Below are 24,215 nucleotides of genomic sequence, written 5' to 3'. Positions count from 1 at the left end.
TTAAGTTCGGGTATGCATAATACTTTTCATTCTAACAAATCTTCAATTGACAACCTTTTTATCTATCTCAAGGTTAATACAACTCTACAATTTAGTAGTTAGAAAATGAACGAATAACAAAATCTAAAGAGATAAAACAAGAAGAGGTATTTTATTCATCTTCTTCAAATCTTTCATCCTTTGTCTGAAGCAAAACTGAAAAATGTTAGGTTATTCAAAAAGAAACATAAAATAAATTTTGAATCAATAAATTATAAACAAACTCATAAAAACTTAAATCAATATATTCCATGTTTGAGAATATTTGTCGACTTATATATTATTCATTTTACTAATCATTAATATAGACTTTTCAACTCACTTTAAATTCCTAATAAATAATATTTTCTTTCATAAATCAACAAAAAGAATTATGACATATTAATGTTAGAAATTGCTAAATTATCCTTAGCCTATTATTTCATAGATATTAAGGAAAAAAAGTGTTCTTTTTATTCCCACTCCATTAGGATATGCAAATATGTATGGTCACAGGATATTTTCTTTCCCTAAATCCTAAAGCGATAAAGTTTATTCTCTTTCCCTTTACTCCTGGAAAGAAAATCATTTTTTTTTCCATTCTTTTCTTTCCCTTACTATTATTTTTAGATTATACATTAGAGTTGTAAAAGTGGATGAAATCACGAATATAAAAATTTTCTAAAGTGTGTATTCACTGTGTTTTTTAAAGATTTATGTGTGTTATTCAAGTTTCTCGGTAATTTTAGAATTAGCAAGGAATTCTAATAATAAAAATAATCCAGAATTTTAAGAGAGGATAGAAAAAAGAGAAAATGCTAAAGAGAGAAGAGGATTAGAGAGAAAGACGTGAGAAGTGTGTCCATAAGAGGTGAGCATGAACACCTATTTACAGAGAAAGGAATGATTTGTTTCGCATGGTAACAACACCTCCTTAGCCCACGGAAAAAACTATGATGTTCGTCTTGATCTTCGAAATTGCCAAGCAACGCACCCCCTTACTTGTCGAAGTGATTTCCACTTCACGTGCGGCTTCGAAAGATGTGGACATAACTCCAAATTGATTGCGTTGCAGAGAAAGGGAGGCACATCCAAAACGGGTTTTGTTGAAACAAAGAAATATATACCTTTTGCAATATAAATATATATATATATTCCACATATGGCAAAAGACAAAGAAAGAAAAAAAATCACGATTCTCATATATAAGATATAATGCATCAGGCAAGCTATATGAATTGGTATGAGAAATTTAACATACAGTGTAATTAGTATAACAAACTATATGAACCAAAGATACTCAATGTGTGATAGCGGTTTATCAATCAAAATATATCTTTACAATTCTTGTTATTATCATTATCTTGCACTTATTATGCTATGTGCATGTCTAGTATTCACGAGTGCTCTAGAAATCATGCTAAGATCTAATACAAACAGGCCTACTTGACACGCATATTTATCAAGTGTATGTTGCAAATCATACATAATCCATAAGGGATGTTTAAACTAAAATTCTTCCACCATAGAATATGCAGTCTCTAACACTTTCACACACATCATAGGAATGGACATAATTGATTTAAAATCAATTTAGTGCTATAAGAACTAACAAATGACTTGTTTTTACCCATATAAACCTTATCCGTGGGATCTTCATTCAAAAAGTTTTGGTTACCATTACTTGTTTCATTAGTAAAAATTTCGCTTTTTAACGCGTACAATAGGCTTCAGTTTATGGAAAACCGAAGTCTATCAAAACGCGGTGGCATTGTCGTAATCAAGCCGAACTTATAGGCATCGCTTCCTTCTCACCCGAAGCTTAAAGGAAATATGACCTCGGTTAAAAAGGCACCCGAGGCCGAAAGACCTGTCCATCATCTCTGCAAAACCTACTATGCTGCCTGCTATGCCTGACCAGTCAGACCTAAGGCATCGGTTGGCCAGGGAACCGAGGTCGCTTGGACCGAAGGCATCGGTTAGCCTAGGAACCGAAGTCGTTGGTCCTTGATATTTTCTATCGCACGACCGTTCCTCTTCCATTTTCCTTTTCTTTTTCTTGTTTCTCTTTCCTCTTTATGCTCCAACCTAATGCGCTTCCGCTGCAGCCAGAACACAGCAACACCACCAGGAGATGGGCGTGGCTCACTCTGCCTTCAAACTTCTTCAGATTCAGGTTTGTGCTCCCGATCTCGATCGTGGCGCCACCGTTCTCGACCTCGGTTGCGCTCCCGGAGGGTGGCTCCAAGTGGCTTGTCAGAGCTTGGGACCCTTCCACGACGGAGGCTACGTGGCTCGCTTCGCCTTCAAACTTCTTCGATTCAGGTTTGCACTCCCGATCTCGACCGTGGCGTCACCGTTCTCGACCTTGGTTGCGTTCCCGGAGGGTGGCTCCAAGTGGCTTGTCAAAGCTGGGGACCCTTCGACGGCGGAGGCTACGTGGCTCGCTCCGCCTTCAAATCGAATGTCGTCGCCGTCCCAGACCGACAATCTTCCTCCAGCCGTCGAAGATTGGAAACCCTAATAAAAAGGATCTGGCCCTCTGGTTTTGTGACACGCATTTGGCTTCTCTGGTTTTGGATATGGACGACGCGGTGTTGCTGATTGAGTATTGACTGGAGGAGACTGCATATCTGCTTGTGGCGGCTTGCTTGCAGGTGTTTCTGATGGAGCTTCCTGGTTCGTTGCAGTGATGGAGTGTTATGAAGTTGGAATCAAAATGGGGATTTTTTTTTCTAATTTCGGAATGGGGAACTGGTATGAAACATGGAAGCGAATCAGAAGGGGTTCAGTACAATGTGCATCGCAATCTTGGGTCTCTGTTTTGATCTTGGGTTGGGATTTTCTGGTTGTGTATTGTTCCGAGTTTTCAACATCAACTGAAAAACACTTTGGCTTGCACCACTTTGTTTCAGGTTCCTTTGGATCTGAAGAACACGCTTCCATTGTGTATGCTGCCTTAGCAGTTAATAAAGAGTTGCAACCTAATAAAGTAAAATGAGGCATGACAGTAAGTTCGTCTGGCTTTCATGTTGTTGCGTTTTCATATGGAAATACTAATGCTTCCATGGAGACAAAGGACGATGATGTTGAGTGTAGTTTTTGTCCGAACTTCCCAGTAACAGAGAGTCTACTCCATAATTTGCCTCCAAATGAGAAAATACATTAGATTATTTCAAAGACTGTAATGTTTGTGTGCAAACATGGAAGTCAGTCAGAAATCCTTCTTAGGGTGAAACAATGAGATAATCCAAATGCATACCGCATCAGTTCAGTACGAGTCCTAAAGTCTATAAAAATTAGAAAAAAACATGTTATTGCCTCGGTTATCTAAGAACCTAGGCATAATCCTATCTCGTTTTATCCCGGTTCAGAACCGAGGCATAAAGCCTACCCCTTTTTACCTCGTCCATATATGTCTCGGTTGCAGAACCGATGCATATAAGCAAAAATAACCAACGTCATTTCCCTTTACTGCACTAGTGTTTGTTTGCAAGTGACTTAAGTCTCATTCCCCTTAATGTTTCTAAAATCATATTTCTTCTCAAGGGTTTAGTCAAAATATTTGTTATATTTCGTTCTAACTTCACATAATCAATGAAAATAGTTCCACACTTTAATAGTTGTTTCACTAAATTGTGTCTCAATTGTATATGTCTATTCTTTCCACTGTAGTTCTTGTTTTTAGCTTTATCTACTGTCAACTGGAAATTACAAATTATATACACAGATGGGGTTGGTTTCGTTCATTCCTAGTGGAATGTTTACCAAATAGTGTTTCAACCACTTTGCATCATTACCAGCCATTTCGAGAGCAATAAACTCAGATTCCATTATTGATCTTGCAATAATTGTTTTCTTGGCTGATATCCATACAATTGCATCGCATCATCCTTAAGTGTGAATACATACCCAATATTGAATTTTATCTCATCTGAATTAGAGATCTAATTAGCATCATTATACCCTTCTAGTACAACAAGAAATCCACTATATTCAATAGCATAGTCCATTAGAGCTCTTAAGTATCTCGTAAGTCTTGCAAGTGCATCACAATGTTCATGATTATGACATTAAGTATACCTACTTAGTCTACCTACTGCATAAGTAATATAAGGTATTGAAAAACTCATTAAATTCCATAAGCTCCCAATTATCTAGGCATAATGAGGTTGAGAAATAAATTCTCCTCTATTTTTCTTTAATTTAGAGTTAGCATCAGCATCATAAGGGGTACTTACTAGTTTGATGCATAATACACAACTTTCTTAAGATGTTTCTCAATGTATTGTTCTTAAAATAACAATATATTATCTCCCTTCCTTATGATTCTAACACGTAAAATCATATTCACCTATGTCTTTCAGTTCAAATCTAGAACCTAGAAACAATTTAGTTCTAAAGACAATCTCATTGTATGTACCAAATATTAACATGTCATCTACATACAAATATATAATGACGCATTCATTATTTTCAAATTTAGAGTAGTCACATTTATCAGCATCATTAGGTGAAAAGTTATCACAAAGCAACATATTGTCAAGTTTTTCCTACCATTGTTTTGGTGCTTATTTCAATCTATATAAAGGACAATGTATTACAATTAGATTAACTTTGATATAGGACACATGTAGTACATCACTCAAGGCTAGAGTCTTCCTAGAAGTGAGTTTTAAAAAACATTTCCTTTTTCTAGGAAGGAAGTTGTTCTGGAATCACCAAGATAAACATGTTCTTCTCCACCGCCTATATTAGTGTAGGAGGTAAAAGTACATTTGTTTATACATATGTGTGCACAAGAGTCTACCACTCATTTACTCACATTAGTCATTAGATTTATGTATAAGACGACCACAACAATAGTATCTATCCTTTTGACTATATTTGTCTTATTGTCATTTCTTTCTCTATATTTGCACTAAGGTGCATGATAGCCTCTCTTTCCACGTATGAAGCAATTTCCCTTCTTCTTAAAGGTAGGGTTAGATCCGTTGGTACCTTGTTGGAGCATGTTTATCTTCTACCATGTTAGCTTTTACAGATAACATTTTAGCCCTTGCAATAGCACACTCCTTCCTATTGGTATCTTTAATGATGATGTGTGTTATAAGTTTTGGAAGCGATATCTGCTTGTGTCTATGTTTCAATTGTTGTTTGTAGTCTGTTCAGGATGGTTGTAGTTTCTCGATCAGAAGTTCTAAAACAAAGTCATCAGGTATAATTATGTTCTCTGCTTTGATATCTTCACATAATTTGTGGTACTCATTAATTTGGATCTTTTTGTCCTTATCTTCAATCAGCTCCTATCGATAGTAGTTTCCTATTATGAATCTTTGTTTGACGACATCTTTGGCAGTATATTTGAGAATCAACAAATCCTAAATGTCTTTCACTTCCTTATAGGAAGCATACACATCGAACAAGTCATTATACAATGCTTTAAGTAGAGTGTGTTAGCATACCTCGTTTGCATGAATCTGGTCTTCAACTTATTTAGCAGGAGTTGGGTTTTGAAGATATAGGGCAATATAACTTCCATACATGTCTAATAAGGTAAACACATTCTTGCCAGCGCCAGATGTTTTGTCCAAAGAAGACCTTGATTTTAAGCACATTTGGGAACCATTTCACAAATACCGTATGAGTTTCAAAAACAATGTTTTGATTCTCGAATTTGAGTTATTAATGATGTTAGCCATAAGTCTTTAAGATTGTTGTAGAAACTGATGAAATCACGAACACAAAGACTTTATGAAGATTGTGGATTCATTGTTGTTAAGAATTTATTTGCAATGTGTTGTGCAAGTCTCTTGAGATACAACAAAAACTTTTTAGATTTTTTAAGGATCTCATAACTAGCAAAGAACTTTAATAATAAATAACCCAATATCTTAAAAGAGATGATAGAGAGAAGAAAAAATGCTAAAGAGAGAAGAGGACTAGAGAGAAATGTATGAGAAGTGCGTCTCTAAGAGGTGAGTATGTGCACTTATATAGAGAAAAGAATAACTTATTTTGCATGACAACAAATCTGCAACATTCTCCTTGATCTTTGGAACTGTCAAGCAGTGCATCTCCTTACTTACGAAAGTGACTTCAACTTCACTTGTAGCTCTGGAAGACCTAGACATTTAATTTGAAATTGATCGTGTTGTAGAGAAAAAAAGAAACACGTTAAAAACGAGTTTTGTTACAACAAGAAAATATATAATTTTTACAATATATATATATATATATATATATATATATATATATATATATATATATATATATATATATATATATATATATATATATATATATATATATAACTCATGTTTGGAAGTTTTACGAGGATTACTTAACTATTATTCTAGAATTAATTTTGATAAATTGACACAAATAAGTGTAATTCTAAAAAGGATTTTTTTTCGCAGCAAAAGGATATTCTCGGGTGTCTCTATATTGATACTTTAAATATGAGAAATTTTTTTTGATAAAGTATTCAATCATATTAAATAGCAGTGTGGTGATACACATATACTACAAAAGTTTATACGCGAACTTAACATTATTTTCTTGAAATTTCTTATATGTTATAATTGATGTATTAAGTTAAAGACGAATTTAACCATAATATTATTAATTTAATCAATATATTGTACTGATTTAATTAAAATATTGTCATCTTGAAAAAAAAAGTGCCATGTATCTTCATCACGTCCATTTACTCTCTTAGAGTTTTCTCAGGTTTTAGTAATTCTCAACTTGTTTAACCAAACATGTTTGATTTACATACACAAATATCTTGACAATTGATTCTTTGTCTTATCAGAAGGTTAATGATGATTATGGAAAATTCATAAGACTTTTTAATAATTATGCGGTGTTTGATTGTATTACAATTATCATTTTTATTTGGACATGAATTTAACTCATAATTATATTAATTTAACAAAATATTGCACTAGTTTAACTAATGTGTCAAAAACATAATTAAATATATAGTGGAAAAGTAGAATAAATATACACCACATAGAAATGTCTATTTATCGTTTTTTTTTCTCTAATTAGTAATATGACACTAAAATGATTGAGTTATGTTATGATAAAACATAAATGATGGAAATTTTGGAGCATGATTCAGAAGAAGCAACATTTGCTCTACACAAATTTGTGACCCAACATTAGAATATTTGAAAGCATTAACTTCGTTTTGTCAACAACTTCAATCATTACAGTACTCACAACAACAATATATCTACAGTTGTGATTAATGTGTTCAGAATAAGGCAATGGAGCTATGTACTCCAATTAAAATTTTTTTGAATGAATTTATTAGAACAAAATATTTAAAAATGAAAAAAGTTTAAAATCAATTAAAATTTTAAACATTTAAAATTGTCTTGAATTTTATAATTTCTCAAGCAATCTAAAGTAACTTTAAAATTTGTTAAACATATATATGCACTTAAATTTTGTAGACACAGGAAGTTTCATAGATATATTAAAAGGTGATACGCCACACTTTGAATACGTGTTTGGTTTGGAATAGCAGAGTATGGTGTATGAATAGAAAGAAGTTAAGGAGGTGAAATGATATTCCTTTGGGGTGTGTGTGTGGCTAATAGGAGTCATTTTATGAAGGAGGCTATGTAATAGGAACACGTTGCTTTATGCTTTGTTCTTGTGCCATTTTATTTTATTATTATTGTATAAAGGTTAACCTTTTCTTAGCAGCAAAAAAGAAAGAAAAAAAAAGAGACAGAATTGACCTGCCACCAATATACAATAGATAGATTACCTGCACCCAAGCACATGCCAAGCCACACAATGTTTCTTTTGCCGCTAATGCCTAATTTAAATTATATCACACCAACTCCGATTATAAAAATTAATGCTCTTCTATTTTATTACATCATCCCTTCCATTATGTGTCACACGTGCTCATTTTTGTTCTTCCTAATACGACTAACTTGTCTTACCCATGAATAATCCTTTTAAAATGGGTTTGGGCAGGTTAGCCGTAGGATATCATAACAGGGATAACGCCATTTCTTCCTGCACCTCCTTTTTTCTTTCTGCACCCCTCCAACCCCTATTATTACTATTATTATTAATTACCATAATAATAAAAATAATAAATATAAATATTTTCTGTCATTTTCTATATTCATTTATTTATTAGAAAAAATACCCCTTGAATATTATTAAAAGTAATTAAAATATTTTAATTGCTATAATATAACTCGGTCATTAAACATATATATTAATGCCAAATGAGAGTATAGATACCAATCAGAATAATTTCACCTAAATACAAATATTAATAAAGATACTCAATTGATATTAAAAATAATTTAAATATAATGCATTTTTTGGAATGCATTCCGATAGGACAATACTATTAGAATCAGTTGAGACAATTTCCGGTTACCATGTTTTATGAGGTTGCGAAGAAAATATGGGAGTGAAGGAAGAAATTGCCCAGGCATAAACCTGGACGGTAAGCATAGTGGGCGTTTTTTCCTAATAATTTTCAATCCCATTTTCTGTTGAATTTCATACATACTTCATTGTTGCTACTCAACCATCGATTAGACTCCAACGAATATGCTCCAGTCAAGCAACATCTAACTACCAAAAAGGAAATTGGATATTCCATAGGAATTTTGTGCTTTAGAAAATAATTTATTAAACTACCACGAAAACTATTAACTCTCCAATTGAATCTGGAGATAAAAATAAGACAAACAAAATAAGTATTTTTACGGCATTATATATAAATATTATTACTATAAATAATAAAGTAAAAAGTTAAAATATTTATTTAATTTTACAAAACATATATGTATTAAATAGATTATTTATTTCTTCTAAAAATCTTCAATATATTTTTATTCGCAAACATTTTTGTACGTCATTTTCATTTCATTAATGTCTTCTATTTCTTTTCATTTCATTATTATTTTTCCCCTCTATATTACACTTATCATCCCAACAAGGCATAACTGAATGCATGAAGGATTACAAAACCGTGTTACTATATGCCCTAAGCTTTCTTCTACTGTTGAGTGAGTTACATAAAATACAGACACCCATAATGTGGGGGGAAATGAATGAATTTGAATATGGCATGCGCCTTCTGTAGATTGGAAAGCAAGTAATCATCGTGTAAGCTCTCCATATTTTGGGTGCAGTCTCGATTTTAGAGCAACATGTACAAGATAAAATATTGCCAGAATAGATCTCCGAAGGGCTAACCCATATGAAATCCTGTTGACTGGAAATTGCTAGATAGATTTGGCAGTTTGAGAGTTGCAATTATACCACCAGCCAGAGCACAAACGGAGGCCAGAACAAAGGCAGGAATATTTCCACCACCAAAGAGAGCATCCCAGGGACCACAACCAAGGGATATAACAATCTAAAGATGCCAATAATATATCAAAACCGAATTCACAACATTTACAAGAAACTCAAACTCTAAAAGTGTAAGATGTCATCAAGGAAAACTATTACAGAGAGCTATAATCAACCATTGATTGGTCACAGTACCAACAGTTTCATCCCAATATCATACAAAAGAATAAGAAACTACCAAACAGGACGAAAAGAATGGAGAGGCAAGTTTAGGATAGAGGGAACAGTCTTTCACCTTTTATTTTTTAATGTTCAACCATTAATTTGGTACCACTATAATTGAACAAACATTACAGTTTAGTCTCATGTAAAAATCATCTCTTTTTAGTTCTTGACCATACTGTTGTTGTCCATTTTAATTTCTATGAATTTAAACAATTAGAGATTAACAGATTAAAAATGGTATGCATTACTAAAAGTTAATGAAATAACGAGTAAGGATTAAAATGGTTGAATTACAACTACACGGACTAAAAGACAAATTTTGTACAACTAGAAGGACTAAACAAGTACATTAACTTTTTATTAATATTCATTGTGGTTTTTCAGTTATAAATAAATTTTATGCACCCTGTTCCAAAATAAAGTCCATTGGAATTGTGTCCAAAAATAGTAAATAAGGAAGAAATTTAGAGAGTTAATTGCATAGGAAAGATCAAAACACCACATTGCACAACATTAATGTAGTAGTATGAACAGACACATGTAACAATGATAAAACAATATAAAACAAGACAATTTTGTAACTCCAAAAGATTCACTCTAAGAAAGGTGGAGTAACAAACAGACAGTAATACTAGAGAAGAAAAAGAAAAGTACCTGAGGAACAACAATTGCAAGATTTAGAACTCCTATGGCCAATCCTGCATAACCAACAAAGCATCTTGAGATCAGAAACTTTAAAAGACCAAATATTCAGCATATCAAAATTATCTACAACAAATACCAACCTTGGCCACCTCCTGAATCAGCAGTCAACTCTGCTGTGACAGCAAAGGGTACACTGTAGGTAATCTGCCACAAATATGGGAAACAACCATGTCATGAATGAACTCCCTTAGATATTTAATAAAGATAATAGAATGGTTGCTTCAGAAGATCTAAAAGGAAACGGAATCCGGTGGTGCAACAAAATAGTTTAAATGTAAAAATCAAACAGCTCATACTCACCGCAAGAGGAAAACCAAGAAGAACAAACACAACCAAGGAAGCAATCTTGATTGCTACACTTGCTCCAATTACATGTTCTATCCCTCCAGAATGATTTCGAATGGAAATCAGACTAATGATAGCAGTGCCAGCCATGCAGACAAAGACAATAAAATTGCTCAGCGCCCATACCAATTTCGTGCCCATCCACTTACACATTGGTTCAATGAAAAAAGAGCTAATTCCAAGGACAACCTATGAAGCCATAAAAGCAGCGTCAGATGACATGAATCAGATCAGTAATTCGGCAGGAAAAAAATCCAAAACCCCGAATTTAACATAAAGATAAAAGAAGTTCTAGATCATCGTCAGTAAATCTTGTGAGAAATCTCTCTAAGAAAACATGCTCAATCTTGAGTTCTTACTGAATTCAATAGCAAACCAAATGCACCTTCTCTAACACCTTGATCGTAAAGATCTATTTCAGAAGTGCCCCCTTTTGGATCACCATGATAAACTTCTCTCCCCATCCAATCCGTGTCAAACAGAAAGAAGGGAAACCATGACAACTGCAGAAAGACACATGATTGAAGGGAACATAAGAATGATTGCATAGAGGAAGCATCAGCACAAAACTAAGTGCCTTCACAACCGATTTGAGAACACAGATAACAGAAACCTTCACAAATAAATACTGCAGTACCTACCCAAGTGAGAGCCATTACAATCAGGACTGAATGCATAGCAGGAGGCAAATGCCTTAAACTTGTCAACAAGTTTACCAATACTGCTCCAGGCCCATCCATTACATTTTCAATATGATCTTCCCCAGCTTTGAAATTCTTATGATTTAGCTCTGCCTCTTTCCCAATGTGATCTTCAGTTCTCTGGTCATTGGATTCACCCATAACAGATAAAGGCCTTGATTTTGAAAATTCAACACCATTTTGTTGTTGTTCATCCAATAAAGGAGAAAAATCTGACAAGTGATGATGTTGACTTGCAGTGGTAAGTGGAACCTCATCAGCAAAATAAAGGGTGACAAATGTGCATAATGCCAGAAACACCTGCCAATATTGTATGATGAGATTTCAAGCTATTAAATCAATTATGCATTAAAACTTTTGAGTTTAACGGTATGTGATTTAACAAGGAAGATCATTAAGCTAATGACCGAACCCCATAACAGCACATACTTTTCTTAATAGTGTTTCTCTTTGCTTTCATAAAAGAGTACGGTCCGCAAAGATGTTGAGCACAAGATAATGCAAGTAGAGTTGTTGCTTCATAAGATAATGCAAGTAAAGATTATCGTCCCACTAGAGAATTAATAAAATTAAATGAATACAAAAAACTATCATACAAACTGGAAGAGCTTACTTTTTAGTACTAAGGAAAAGGGAAAAAAAATAGTCATTCTAAGATAAGTCATGCTTATGATGTCTGACAACTGACAACGTATACTAAAAGTAAAATATGAAGGTCCAATCTAGCAGAATTTAATAGTAACCTACCACAGCCACAAGAAATGCTGCCTTAAGATTGCCACAGGCTTCGCAGCAAGCTCTTGTGGTCAGGAAAGGGAACCATCTGCTTCGACAAGAGACGGTAAAGCATTAGTATGAAATATAAACAGAACAAATATACAAAGTCAAAACCAGCATATTTCTGGAAAAGCAACAATAACAATAACAAAACCCAATTCCTAACTTTGGATTTACTTTAATCTATTTATCAAAACCACTTCCGGATCCATTATGTTGACCACTGTTTCTCTCAAAGGGCTAAATTTTTGCATAATCTTTTCACAAGTGTAAAACCAAATCTCCCCTGTCTTGTTTCCCATTACTGATTTAATAAGAACATATATCAAATATTGGTGACAGAAAAAATATATAAATAAGCATAAAAGACAAGCCAAGTCTCACTTGTTCCACTTTCCACTAGCACCAGAAGAATATCCTAGGATGTTCCCAGCTGCCATCCATGAGCAAAATATAGCATTTGCCACATTACGTTGATCAGGACCTAAATAGAAGCAAAATTTTAGTAGCACGACGGCTCCTCACTACCCAACAAACAAGTATTTTGTACAATATGAAAATCAATAATCCCATGGTGGGTGTTGAGAATTTAACAAAGAAAACAAGTGAGGCGGACAAACTTCACCAGACAGATCAGCCAAAAGTGCTCGAGCAGGACCCTACAAATTAAATTGGAGAAATGGAGATTAAATTTTCTGCTGCACAATTGCATCTGTACAAAAGAGATAATATATAATGAAGAAGGTACCAATTAATTTAACAAGCTTACCTGCACCGTGTTGTTAGCAAGGTCCAGCATCCAGAACCCAAGAATAAATACAAGAGCAGCCCTTGTTCGGGTTCCTTTAAATGTTCTACAATTCCAGATATATAAATTTATTAACGCCTAACTGGTCAAATAGGAGAAATTCAAGAAGTCGAAGAAATAAAATGAGCAAGAAAAGAACAAAAGGTTGGCAACAGTAACCTGCAATGCTCGTGTGTATCACCTAATACATATCCAATGTCTGCAGAAAATCCGATTAATATCACCTAAATTACAAGACTTGACTTAGCTTATATATACTGTAGCGTAGAAAAGTAAATCAAAGTAAACAACCAATGTCACCGATGCTTACAGCCACAGATATCATAAGAGATCCTGCCAGAATGAACGGCCGCCTTCTGCCAAACCTCGATGTACATTTATCACTCCAAACACCAACGCAGGGTTGAACCTTAAGAAAAATTAAGGCAAACATATGACTTACTAGTTCAAAAGCAACAAGAACAAAAGCATAAACTTGTTCAGATCAACCCGTCAACATTCCAGAAAAAGTGATTCACAATGCGAATTACAGACTTATTTATCAAAGAACAAATCAGATCCACCTAAATTACATTACACAAGAACGAAACAGCAAGGGACAAACATGAATGAACAAGGAGTTCGGCACACAAGCCGATTCATCGTAAAATAGATAAATTCGTTCAACATAGCATTAACTAATGCTGTAAAAACGGTGAACACAACACAAGCATACGTTCAACTGAACTCAAAGATAATGACTGCATTTTTCAATAAGATTAAAGGAAGAGTGTAACATACCACAAGGCCTGTAATGGGGCCACAAAGCCAGATAAAAGAAGAAAAAGCATGTCCTATTCCCAACGTCTGCGCACATAGTTAATCAGGAAGTCACGCTCCAGACACACATTGCAAATGCAACAACTAATATAGAAACAAATCCACATTCCAATTGCAATAACAAATCGAAGCGCGAAAGAGAAGGATCCGGTGAAACACGCAACCGCAAATATCGGACCTGAATGTAGGGCGTTAAGAGAGAGAGCTGCAAGGCCCAACCGAATTGGACGCCAGCGGCTACGGTGCAACTGAGAACGAGATTGACCAAGGAAGCTCTGTTGCTTGGCGGCGAAGGCGAGTGAATTGACGGCGGCGAGTTGACGTGGATCCGGTGGCCCCGGTGGTCGACATCTACGAGTTCGAGTTCGGGAGCGGAAGAATCGTCGTGGAGGTTCTTGTAAGGAACGCGGATCGACACTGTGTCTGACTTCCCCGCCATTACCACGCGCCTTTGGACATTCACGCGGATCGAGGTCCCGAACGCGAGAGACTGAAGAAGAGAGAACGACGACTTTTAGGTTTTCTTTTTATCTGTTTGTTTTGCGAAATGGGACTGTGAATCGAAATGAAAGGAAGAAGGTCAAAGAATTTGGGCGGGTGAAGAAAAGAAAGAAGAAATGGAGGCTACCATGGTCGCAAGGAAGATATGATCTGCTCCGTTGCAGCAGCGTCAAGGATGGTACTCGCCCCCTGCTTACACTGCCACGTGGCAAGTTCGACCGCGTGTGGGTCCACGCCTTATTGAGGTGACCCACTTCTTTTGGAAACTCGAACTCATGAAGGAAACAAATGAAGCAACATATTTACTAATAAACAAATTAATGAATTAAATTGTACAAGAGAATATAATCACAAATGTAAAAGAAATTTAAGTAGCAGATAATTCCGTTTCTTAGTTTGGATAAGAATTTTAGCATTACTTACTTTCAGAATGTTGTTTAAAGAAACTGAAAACGGTAAGAACTTATATTAAAAATATCGATATCACCTTCTTATTTCTAATGTTATAAATACTTTTATTTATTACAAATTAATTTTTATTATGTTATATGTTTACGTTTAGTCTTAAAAATTTATATTTACAATGTCATTGAATTTATTTCAATTTAAATTTTGCATGAATTTAATTTCTTTTTTTTAACCAATTAAGTAGTTTTTAAGTCCAATGTTAGTCTCATTAAAGTGACAAATTATTATTATTTTTTTAATTCAAGAAGTAAGAAATAATGAATGAATATTAGATATGAGAATATTTAAGTTAAACAATTTCGTAGAAATTTGTACAAACAAGATATTAAGGTTGGAAGAAAAAGGTATTTTATATTTTGGTATTTTTGACTAATAAGTTTTGAGAAAAATAAAAATGGGAATGGGAGACTATTAATTAGAAATGACCAATCTAATATGGTTGTTGTAAATTGAGATGAAAATATAAGACAAATTGACTACAATATATGATTGTTATCTACGAAAAGACTACAAAAGTCTAAAAATTAAAGACAATCATTCTCTAACGGATTTTTTTCACGAAGCCTATAAATAGAAGAACACTTGAAAAAAAGATCAAGAAGGATAAGCATACAAATAACGGAAAGATTATCTAGAAAGTGAAACTCACACTCGAGCAAGAACAAAAACTTTGAGAATACATTCCCAAGCTTCATAGACTCATAAGCTTACATTTGTAAGAAGAGAGAAAATCCTACAAGGTCTATTAGATTCAGTTATATTGTAAACACATCCTCTTTGTGAGAGTTATCATGTACGACTTGTAAACAATCTAATTGATTGTGCATTCTGAAGAGAATTCAAACACTTGGTGGTTAGCTTAGTTGAGTTAAACGCCTACTAGACAATTATGTAAGGGAAACTAGGAGTGGATAAACTCAGTCTAGTCAACGTAGCAGGTGTTACCAGGATTGACTATGGTTGCCAAGAGTGGTTTAGAATACTCAACTAGTTAATGTAACAAGTGTTACCAATTTTGACTAGGGTTTCCAAGAGTGGTGTCTAATACTCAATTATAGTCAACATAACAGGTGTTACCAGGATTGACAAGTGTAACCAAGAGTGATGCTAATACTCAGTTGTAATCTTGTTGAGATTATAGTGGAACCCTCTAAGAGTTATTAGCAGAGAACTAGACATAGCTTAGTTGAGTGAAGTAGTATAAAATAATTGTGTGTTTACTTTTTCAGCTTTACAAAACACCTTTGTTATAAACACTGCAATTGCTTACGAAGTTAACCATTGATAAATGCTCCTGTAATCAGATGTTATTTTCCTTAAGAAATGTCTTTCTTAAACGCTAAACGTTGTGGTTTAAATGGTGTTTTATAAATCAAGTGTCTAAACACCTATGTAAACCGTCTAACAGTCACCAAGGTTATTAAACGTCCATCTGTGAAAAAGTTTTTCCATACACTATTCAACCCATGTTCTAGTGTGTTCCTGTAATTTCAGGTTGTTGGAGAACGTTCAACACATTTTTCGTGGTGCCTAATTTAATTTCACGTTGGTCTCTTTTTATGCAATTAGTATTTTATCCATGGTTTATACAGTTCAAGTTTCTTTGTCTCATGTTGGTTCTCCTTCTTATTGAATTATTGTTCATTATTTTTCTGTCTTGAGATGCATGCTTTTGTCCATGTTAGGTTTTGTTTTGTTGTTATTATGTTGTCCAATATCTTGCAATGCAAAATTGTGTTCTTGCAATTGGGTTTTCTTTCTACATAACTTTGTTGTCTAGTATTTTCCTTTTTAAAGTGCATGCTTAGTTCCACGTTATATGTTCCTTTTGTATTTACTGTGCGATTTACAATTCGGCATAATGCATATTATTTTCTCGTTGTTTCACATTGATTACCCTTTTTGTTAAGTGTGTTGTTCATTTTTTTTCTTCCAAATTGGCCTGTTATGCTTTGTGGTAAGGTGTCCAGGTAAATGTCGAGCTTGTATTTGTTTGATCCATGTTAATTGTTCATGAATTGAGTTTGTTAATTAATTGGTTGTACTATGTTCATGGAACTGTGCTGTTTTTCACTAGAAACCAAGCTATGTGCTATTTTTTCACTAGAAACCAAGTTATTTTCACTAAAACTGCATTAATATTCATTTCGTTGGCCATGTTGATGCGTTAAAACTATGATGTTTATTCCATTGTTCCTGTTATTACTATTAAGACAAAATCGTCTAACATCTTTAAATTTTGAAGTTTAACAAACAAAAGACAACAAAATATCATCTTAGAAAGAAGAGTGTCTAAGTTAAACAAGAAAGGTGAACAAAGACATGTCTAATCAATAAGACTAGACAAGATCATTAAGAAACCCTGTGGAAAACAAAAGTCTGAACGCTAGGTGACAAAAAATCTATCATCTAAGAAATAACCATAGTGTCTCCTAAACCGTTTAACTAAATGAGCAAAGAGGAGCTCAAAAGACTCATACTCATAAGCACCTAAAGTAAATCCAAAAGTCATTTCTCCAAACTACAATGACTGACTAGAATATTGTTTGAAAATGGTACATACTAGAGTGAGCAACACAAGAGAAAAATAATATTATGAAATATACACCACCGAGACAAAACAGTGTCAAAATGTAAAGGACATCAAAACACTATTAAGAAAGAACATTGTTTGAGATGATATTCACCAGGACTAATTGAGTATAGACAATCAAAGCCTAGATGAAAAACAAGTATAGACAAACTAGCTCAAAATGAGAAGAGATCATGAGACAAATTGAACACTATCTAGAGCCCTACAAATAAGCATCTGATGAGAAGTGATACAAGAATAAGTACCTTGAAAAATATCATCTAAGCCTAGACGAAACCTATTCAAAAGGGCATAAGCATCTGATTATTAGGAGAATCCTACACATAAGTGTCTGAATTACTCCTGTAAAAAAGTAAGTGTGAAAATCCCTTCTAAGGAAAAAACAAGTTTTACAAGGATGATTTATGATAGGCATCGCCTAAACCTGTGTAATACTTAAGGATAAGTTCTCAAGCCTTAAAATTATTATGTCTATCCTTAAGGAAAACAAAACACTAAATCTTAACTCCTTGTATCCAATCAATGTTAATGAAAAAGAGCTAAAGCGAGTATACTGTCTAATGAACATAAGCTCTAAACAATAAGACATAATCTTAAACATGTCATCAAGGTGAACAAAAGAAACAATCTAATGAAAAGCATGCCCAATATTATACTTCAAGAATGCCTTCATTAACAAGTATGTAACATTTTACATCTTTTGTCAATATTTGAACGTTGTACTAAGAAGGATGCATTTATTATTGACATGACATATGTCAAAATGGTTTTGAACAAGAAATTACACTTAACGTATATAAACGTTCAAAAATATTAAATGTCCATTAATGCATGTACTGCAAAATCCTATTTTTCTTGTATACTTTGTCCTCGATCAATGTGCAGGTCAGAAATATACAATGGATAAATCAAAACCAAAGAACAAGTTGGATAAAGACCTTGAGAGAATTATAGAACATTCCAGGAATGTTTCTATTGAAGACTTATGCTCTAACAAGTTGTACAAGCTGTACATAAATGAAAATCTTTGATAAAGAATAGTACAACTACAAAATAGACCTGAGTTTGACTTAGAAGCTAAAAAGGTTATCAACGTAATATACTAGGAGTCAATTCAACACTTAACGGGCAGATTTTCAAGAAAGTTATAAATAGTTAGACGTGTGAAGAAAAGACAAGAAGGATAACAAAGCAAATACATTTTCTTGCTCTGATCTCTATGCTCATAATTTATAAACCGCCTGAAGCTTTCAAGTAAAAAGAGAGCGAAACACCATCAAGATTTATAGATTATATTGTAATTAAAAACATATTCTCTTGTAGAGAGTTATCCATCTATATCTTATTGTATATCCCGTTGTAGATTTGTAGTGACCAAAAGTGGTTAGAATACTTGTAAACCAGAAGTAATTCAAATACTTGTAAACCAATAGTTGTCAGAATACTTGTAAACTAGAAGTGGTGAAACTTGACTAAGCAGCGTATTGGGGAGATACCATAATTGTTTAGGGTACAAGAAGTGGTAAGAATACTCATTGTAAACCAGAAGTGGTGAGAATACTTGTGTAATCTTCGAATGTTAAGCATTTAATTTCATTTAATGCATATATGACTTTTCTTATCACTTTTGTTGTTTTTCAATGTTGAGCATTTATGATTCAATGTTTGCTTAGAAAAACAAAGTGTTTTTTGATCTCCCACCGTTAGGTAGTATTTTGCAATTAAGTTCTTTAATCTGAACATACCAAGTGTATATAAATACTTCATCAAAAGATGAGGTTCTTATTTAGCTCATGGTATCTTTTGATCAAGTAAACGCTTCTTTGGCTTTTGTCTCCTTTTAGACAGATAATGTTTAGCTTGCTTAGGCTTTCTTATATATTTTAGTAATTAAGTATTTTAAGAAGATTTAGTCAGAGACATTGTCTTGACCCATTTTGTTTTCAAGAAACGTTGAATATCTACTCAACGTATTATAAGCATTGAGCGTTTAGCTCAATCTCTCTTGGACGCTTTTAGACAAGACATCGTCTAATAATGCGTCTAAGTGTTTTAGCCTATATGTTTTTTCCATTCTTAAGTGTTTTCCTAAATGTTTTTCTATTCATAAGACCTAAGTGTTTTCCTATGTTTTTCTATTTCTAAGACCTAAGTGTTTTCCTAGATGTTTTTCTATGTTTGGGATTCAGGTTCTAGATTGTATGTGTTTTGGGATTTTGGCTCTAGGTCTTGTATTTTCATCCTAGGTTATTTTCTGTTGTTAACCCGTTTTAATGTTATTTGATTAAACTTCAAAACATGAGATCATTTATTCGCATAAACGATTTTGTCTTTAATAGAGGAAATTTTTTCATTGGTTCAACTATATATTTAGGGATGGATGAAACATAAAATTTCAAATGTTATTTTTTTCTTACTTTGACTGGAATCTACACCCATTTGAGTGCATCAAATTAGTTACCTAAGGGATCAATATGAAAGAATGGTTCTTTTAAGTAAAAGGCTAACTCATCTCAAACTATGTAGTCTACTTTTTACAGAAAGTAGTGCAGTGCAATATCAACTAATGGAAGTTCTCTCAAGTCCCAATTGTGTCAATCATTCTCCTTGAAACTTATTCATGGTTGTGGATGAAGTACTGTGAAGGAGGAAGTAATGGGTTATATGCACCAACCCATCAAAAAATAGTGTATACACATGTCTTATATGATTGTTTGAATTTAAAATGTCATGGTTGGAAATGATATGTATGTATATTTTTGTTTTCAAATGTATAGGTCTTATCATTCACCATGAAGACCTAATGTTGAAGAATCACTGTGTATATCTTTTTGTGTACGGATTGGAGTACCACATGTGCCTAGAAAAAAAAAAAAAAATATATATATATATATATATATATATATATATATATATATATATATATATAAAGACGTTGTCAATTAAAAGAAAAGGAACCTCCTAACTTACAATAAGGACATAAAGTCAAGTTTAATAATTTAAACACATAATATATTATATAAAATTTTAAATGGAAAGTGATTTTACATTATAGGAAATTTTAAGAGGTAATTATGTTGGTAAAGAATTGTAAACGTTTTACATAAATATTTTGTTTAAAGTAAAGAATTTCTAAACAAATTTTAATTTTATAATTTTATTAGAAAAATTGTAGAGGATTTCAAATTATACCTAAAATGTAAGAATTTGGAAATTTTCATATTCACATGTTAACACTTTTTTTTTCTTTACTCACTTTAGTTGGGGCATAATTAGTATAATTGTGAGAACCTGTAAAATGTAAACTCTTAAGTATGGTTATTCTTAAAAAAAACAAAACATATAAGTATAGTTTCATATTAGAAACCATTCATTTTGGAAGAACCTTCATATCTCTCTACGACTCCCCTTGTGTAGCTTATTGTCCGTTTTTCTATAAAATTTGAACCTTCCTTCTTTCTTTTTCAAGAATTGAGCACACCATTGTAATCCTTGTGGTAATGACAACAATTTCAACTTATCAATTTCTCTTTTAGGATGAGTTTCATTTGTGTTCTATATTTGGGTTAGGTTAGATGTTACATGAAAGGAGATGTATGCATGCATGTGGATATAGGTGGATTCTTTGTCTTTCTTAATATGTTATGATTATGCTTAGATAATTAATCTAAGTTTCTTCTATGTTTTAGGAACATCTTGGGAGGTATAGGGTGTAAGGATAGTTGAATAGAGTAAACTAATAGAGGTAAAGGAAGTTAACCTTAATTTCTTTTATGTTCAATAATTGTTGATGATGTGTTAAATTTATTTAATTGATGGATATGTTTGATTTATTGCAAAATTGAGATGATAAAGCAAATTTGGGCGAATACGTTTCTTTTTGTTAACTTTGAGTGTATTGAATTGTGTTGTCTTGTTGTAACTATGAAATGGTGGATGGGGCTATGATAATTTAGGCTTTGCACATTTGGGTTCAAGTTTTACTTTCAAAAATTGTATTTCCAACTAGTACTAGAAACTTTAAGAGTGTTATTTACTAATTAAAGTCAATTGTGCATTATTGATAAAAAAATCACTGTCAATTGAATATTTGGGATGACATTAGGTGAGGGTACAAGGAGATGGGCGTTGGCCTTGAGAGCCAAAGTCTGGGAGCTTCTAGTGATCAGGCCATTGGGTGCGAAATGGTGCCTTTGGTCATTACTTTTATAGTGACCTCTAAGGGTCCTTAGCGTTGGGCGTCCTTTGATAACGATAGGCGTTCATGTTCCAATGAGCTCTAGGGGACTCATCGTTGAGTGTAAATGGAATGTCGTTGGGGGCTTACTTGACAATGAGCCATTGTTTAATAAGCGCTGGGTGTCACTCCATACCGCTAGAGGCCACTTTTTTTTGTGTTGTATGTTTTCATTGTATTTCATGAAGCTTTCCTGGTTGTTCTTGAACATTGATATTTAGAGTGATTATTACATGAAATTTGGATGATCAAGGTAGTTGCTCCTAAGAGGGAATTCTACGAAGTCATGTTAGGTTGTAAGGTGTATTGGTGATAAGTGCAAAGGTGGGATTATTCTGATTATGCTAGTAATTTGATTGAAATATATGAGAATTTCTAGTGGTGAGAGTTAAGGAAGATTCATATATAGAGTGATGATGTTACCTTATATGGCTTAATGGATTTGAAAAGCTACCTATACACAATATAACTATAGCTCTTCAGAGGTAAGAGTAATTGAGCATATATGGATGCAAACTCCCTTAGCACTAACCAATACATTGATTCTCTAGAGGTCGAATCTTGTTTGGTGATAATGCATATTGTATCAGATAAATCTTGGTGAAATGTTGGATATCTTGTATTTTAGACTATATTATTGAAAATCAAATTATATGAATATTCTGTTTTATTTAAAACTTATAAGTTTTAAATCATATCTATTACTCTAGTTTTTGTTTATGTTAGTATTTTCTTTTGCAATTATTATAACTTTCACAAGAGCACAAAAAAAATGTAGGATCTAAGTAAGAGTAACATTGAGATCACGTGAAAAGCTAAAGTGTAAAGCTAGATTAGCCTTTTGCATGTCTATATTTATGATGTTATGCATAAGTAGCTTAATAATATCTTTGTTTTGGAATACTTTACTCTTGACAACTTCTTGAAAGTAAATGGAGGATTATACTTAATATTATGAACAACTAATTGTGAGAATTCATTCCTTGATATCATCTTTTGAAATTCCTAATGATAATAATCTTTAAACTGTTATTTTTTAAATGTCACAATAGTTAAGGTCGAGATAACATCAAAATATTTCCTAAAATTTTCCTATTAATGTTAATATGAGTTATTTTATAATTTAAATTATTAGAACTGTGTACACCATCAATATTTCTTAGTCAATATTCATTAGAGTTTTTGACTAATACGTAGGAGATTATTTCTTTACATATATGAACTAGATTTTTCCAATTGACATTTGCTAGTATTTTTTTTTTTCTAATCGTAAGTAGGAAAAATTTTAGTTAGCAATACCAATTTCAATTATTTTTCAGTCAACATTGATAAGAAAAAAGAAAAAAAATCTCAGCCAACAACATAAAAATAATATTAATTGATATTAGAGTAAATAGTTAGTCGACATCAATTGAAATTAATTTAAGTTGATGTCAATAATTTCTTTTTATAAGCAAAAATTAAAAACATCTAGATAAATCTTAATTAAAAAATAATATAAGTCAAAATCAACTAAAAAATAATCAATATTAATACTTTTGAACTGTTAATAATATTTTGATATTTAAATAAATTTTTATATTGTATGATAATTAAAATACTATATTCAAATAAAAAATCATTAAATTTAAATTATTTTATTTTAATAAAATATTTTAAAAATAAAATATTTAAAATGAGATTAATTCAAATTGAATTAATTTAAATAATGAAATTTTGTATCAAACCAAAAATTATTAGTTAGTGATTGATAACATCCCAGTTATAAATATATTTTCTCCCAAAATCTACCAAGAATGTATTTACAAGACATAAGGCACACTACTTATAATTTCAAGAAATTGGTGTTGAGAAAGATAGAATTTTACAGTTGATAAATAAATACAAACCTCAAGTCACGTCTTTGATAAAGGTTGTTCTGGGCAAAGGAAAAAGGCACGACAAGAATAGATAATGTGTCAAGTTTGGGAGATGCTGAACAGTTTGATGTTGATAAACTTAAACACAACATCCATGTTGGGTCATATTCAATTTAGACATTTAAAAATAAAAGAATAAAACAAAAAGTGTTTGACAAGAAAAATGAATTCAGGTTTGGAACGAATTCTGAAAACGCGCATCTTTCTTCTCTCCATTTTCAGAAATTAAACTACCTCAAAACTTTCCGCATACACCATTGGTCAATTTGTAACTAATTGTTCGACGTAACGTTTTTCTTTCCATTTTTTATATAGAAAACTTATACATATATGCATTTTTAATTGTCAAATCGGGTCACTAGTTAGGTTGGATTCGGTGTGTATTTAATAAGTTAATTCGATTCGATTTATTTACTAGCGAAAAAAATTTAAACTTTATTTTCTCTATTATAAGTTGATGCGTTACAATTTTTTTTTAATTTAAGTATCAAAATCATATTAAAGTACAAATACAATCCAAAAAACAAAACAAATAAATATCTAACATTCATATTTTTATTTTTGTGTAACTTATCCATCTAGAAGATTAAAGTGTTAAATGGAAAAATCTATAACATTTTGTTATGTTGAAGTATATTTTTGTTTATCCCCGTATATAATACAATCAAAAAAATATTAACTAATAATATTGAATCACAAAGTAATAAAAAATTAAATTAATGTCATAGTACTAACAATAATAATTAAATTAATG

General features: G+C 32.5%; 1 protein-coding gene across 2 annotated transcripts; it reads right to left on the bottom strand.

Annotated features, from left to right (window-relative positions):
* Positions 1–9,014: 9,014 nt before the first annotated feature.
* Positions 9,015–14,388, bottom strand: SUT2 (sucrose transporter 2). 2 transcript variants are annotated; one of them, XM_047318692.2, is made up of 14 exons: positions 13,922–14,388; positions 13,705–13,770; positions 13,235–13,333; positions 13,084–13,148; positions 12,886–12,970; positions 12,742–12,775; positions 12,501–12,600; positions 12,087–12,162; positions 11,280–11,639; positions 10,998–11,141; positions 10,594–10,827; positions 10,374–10,437; positions 10,243–10,286; positions 9,015–9,427 (listed from the first exon to the last, which is right to left on the bottom strand). In XM_047318692.2, exons 1-14 carry the CDS (start codon positions 14,180–14,182, stop codon positions 9,260–9,262), a joined length of 1,800 nt encoding a protein of 599 aa, XP_047174648.1. In that variant the 5' UTR covers positions 14,183–14,388; the 3' UTR covers positions 9,015–9,259. The 2 variants fall into 2 exon arrangements, with proteins under 2 accessions (XP_047174648.1, XP_047174649.1); XM_047318693.2 differs by having other exon boundaries at positions 13,084–13,123; positions 13,922–13,995.
* Between the last annotated feature and the right edge of the window lie 9,827 nt (positions 14,389–24,215).

The sequence above is a fragment of the Vigna umbellata genome, chromosome 1 (assembly GCF_029865625.1).
Source record: "Vigna umbellata cultivar VRB3 chromosome 1, Vumbellata_1.0, whole genome shotgun sequence".
In the NCBI taxonomy this organism is placed as follows: domain Eukaryota; kingdom Viridiplantae; phylum Streptophyta; class Magnoliopsida; order Fabales; family Fabaceae; genus Vigna; species Vigna umbellata.
The sequence above is the reverse complement of the archived record's forward strand: the minus strand, read 5'-3'. Positions and strand labels throughout refer to the sequence as shown.

Excerpts from the sequence above, each read along its gene's own strand:
- SUT2 (XM_047318692.2), bottom strand. The coding sequence starts at position 14,182 with ATGGCGGGGAAGTCAGACACAGTGTCGATCCGCGTTCCTTACAAGAAC. Across the intron at positions 13,334-13,704 it reads GCCCCATTACAGGCCTTGTG|GTTCAACCCTGCGTTGGTGT; the intron begins GTATGTTACACT and ends ATTTTTCTTAAG. Across the intron at positions 12,163-12,500 it reads GCTAGTGGAAAGTGGAACAA|ATGGTTCCCTTTCCTGACCA; the intron begins GTGAGACTTGGC and ends TTGTCGAAGCAG.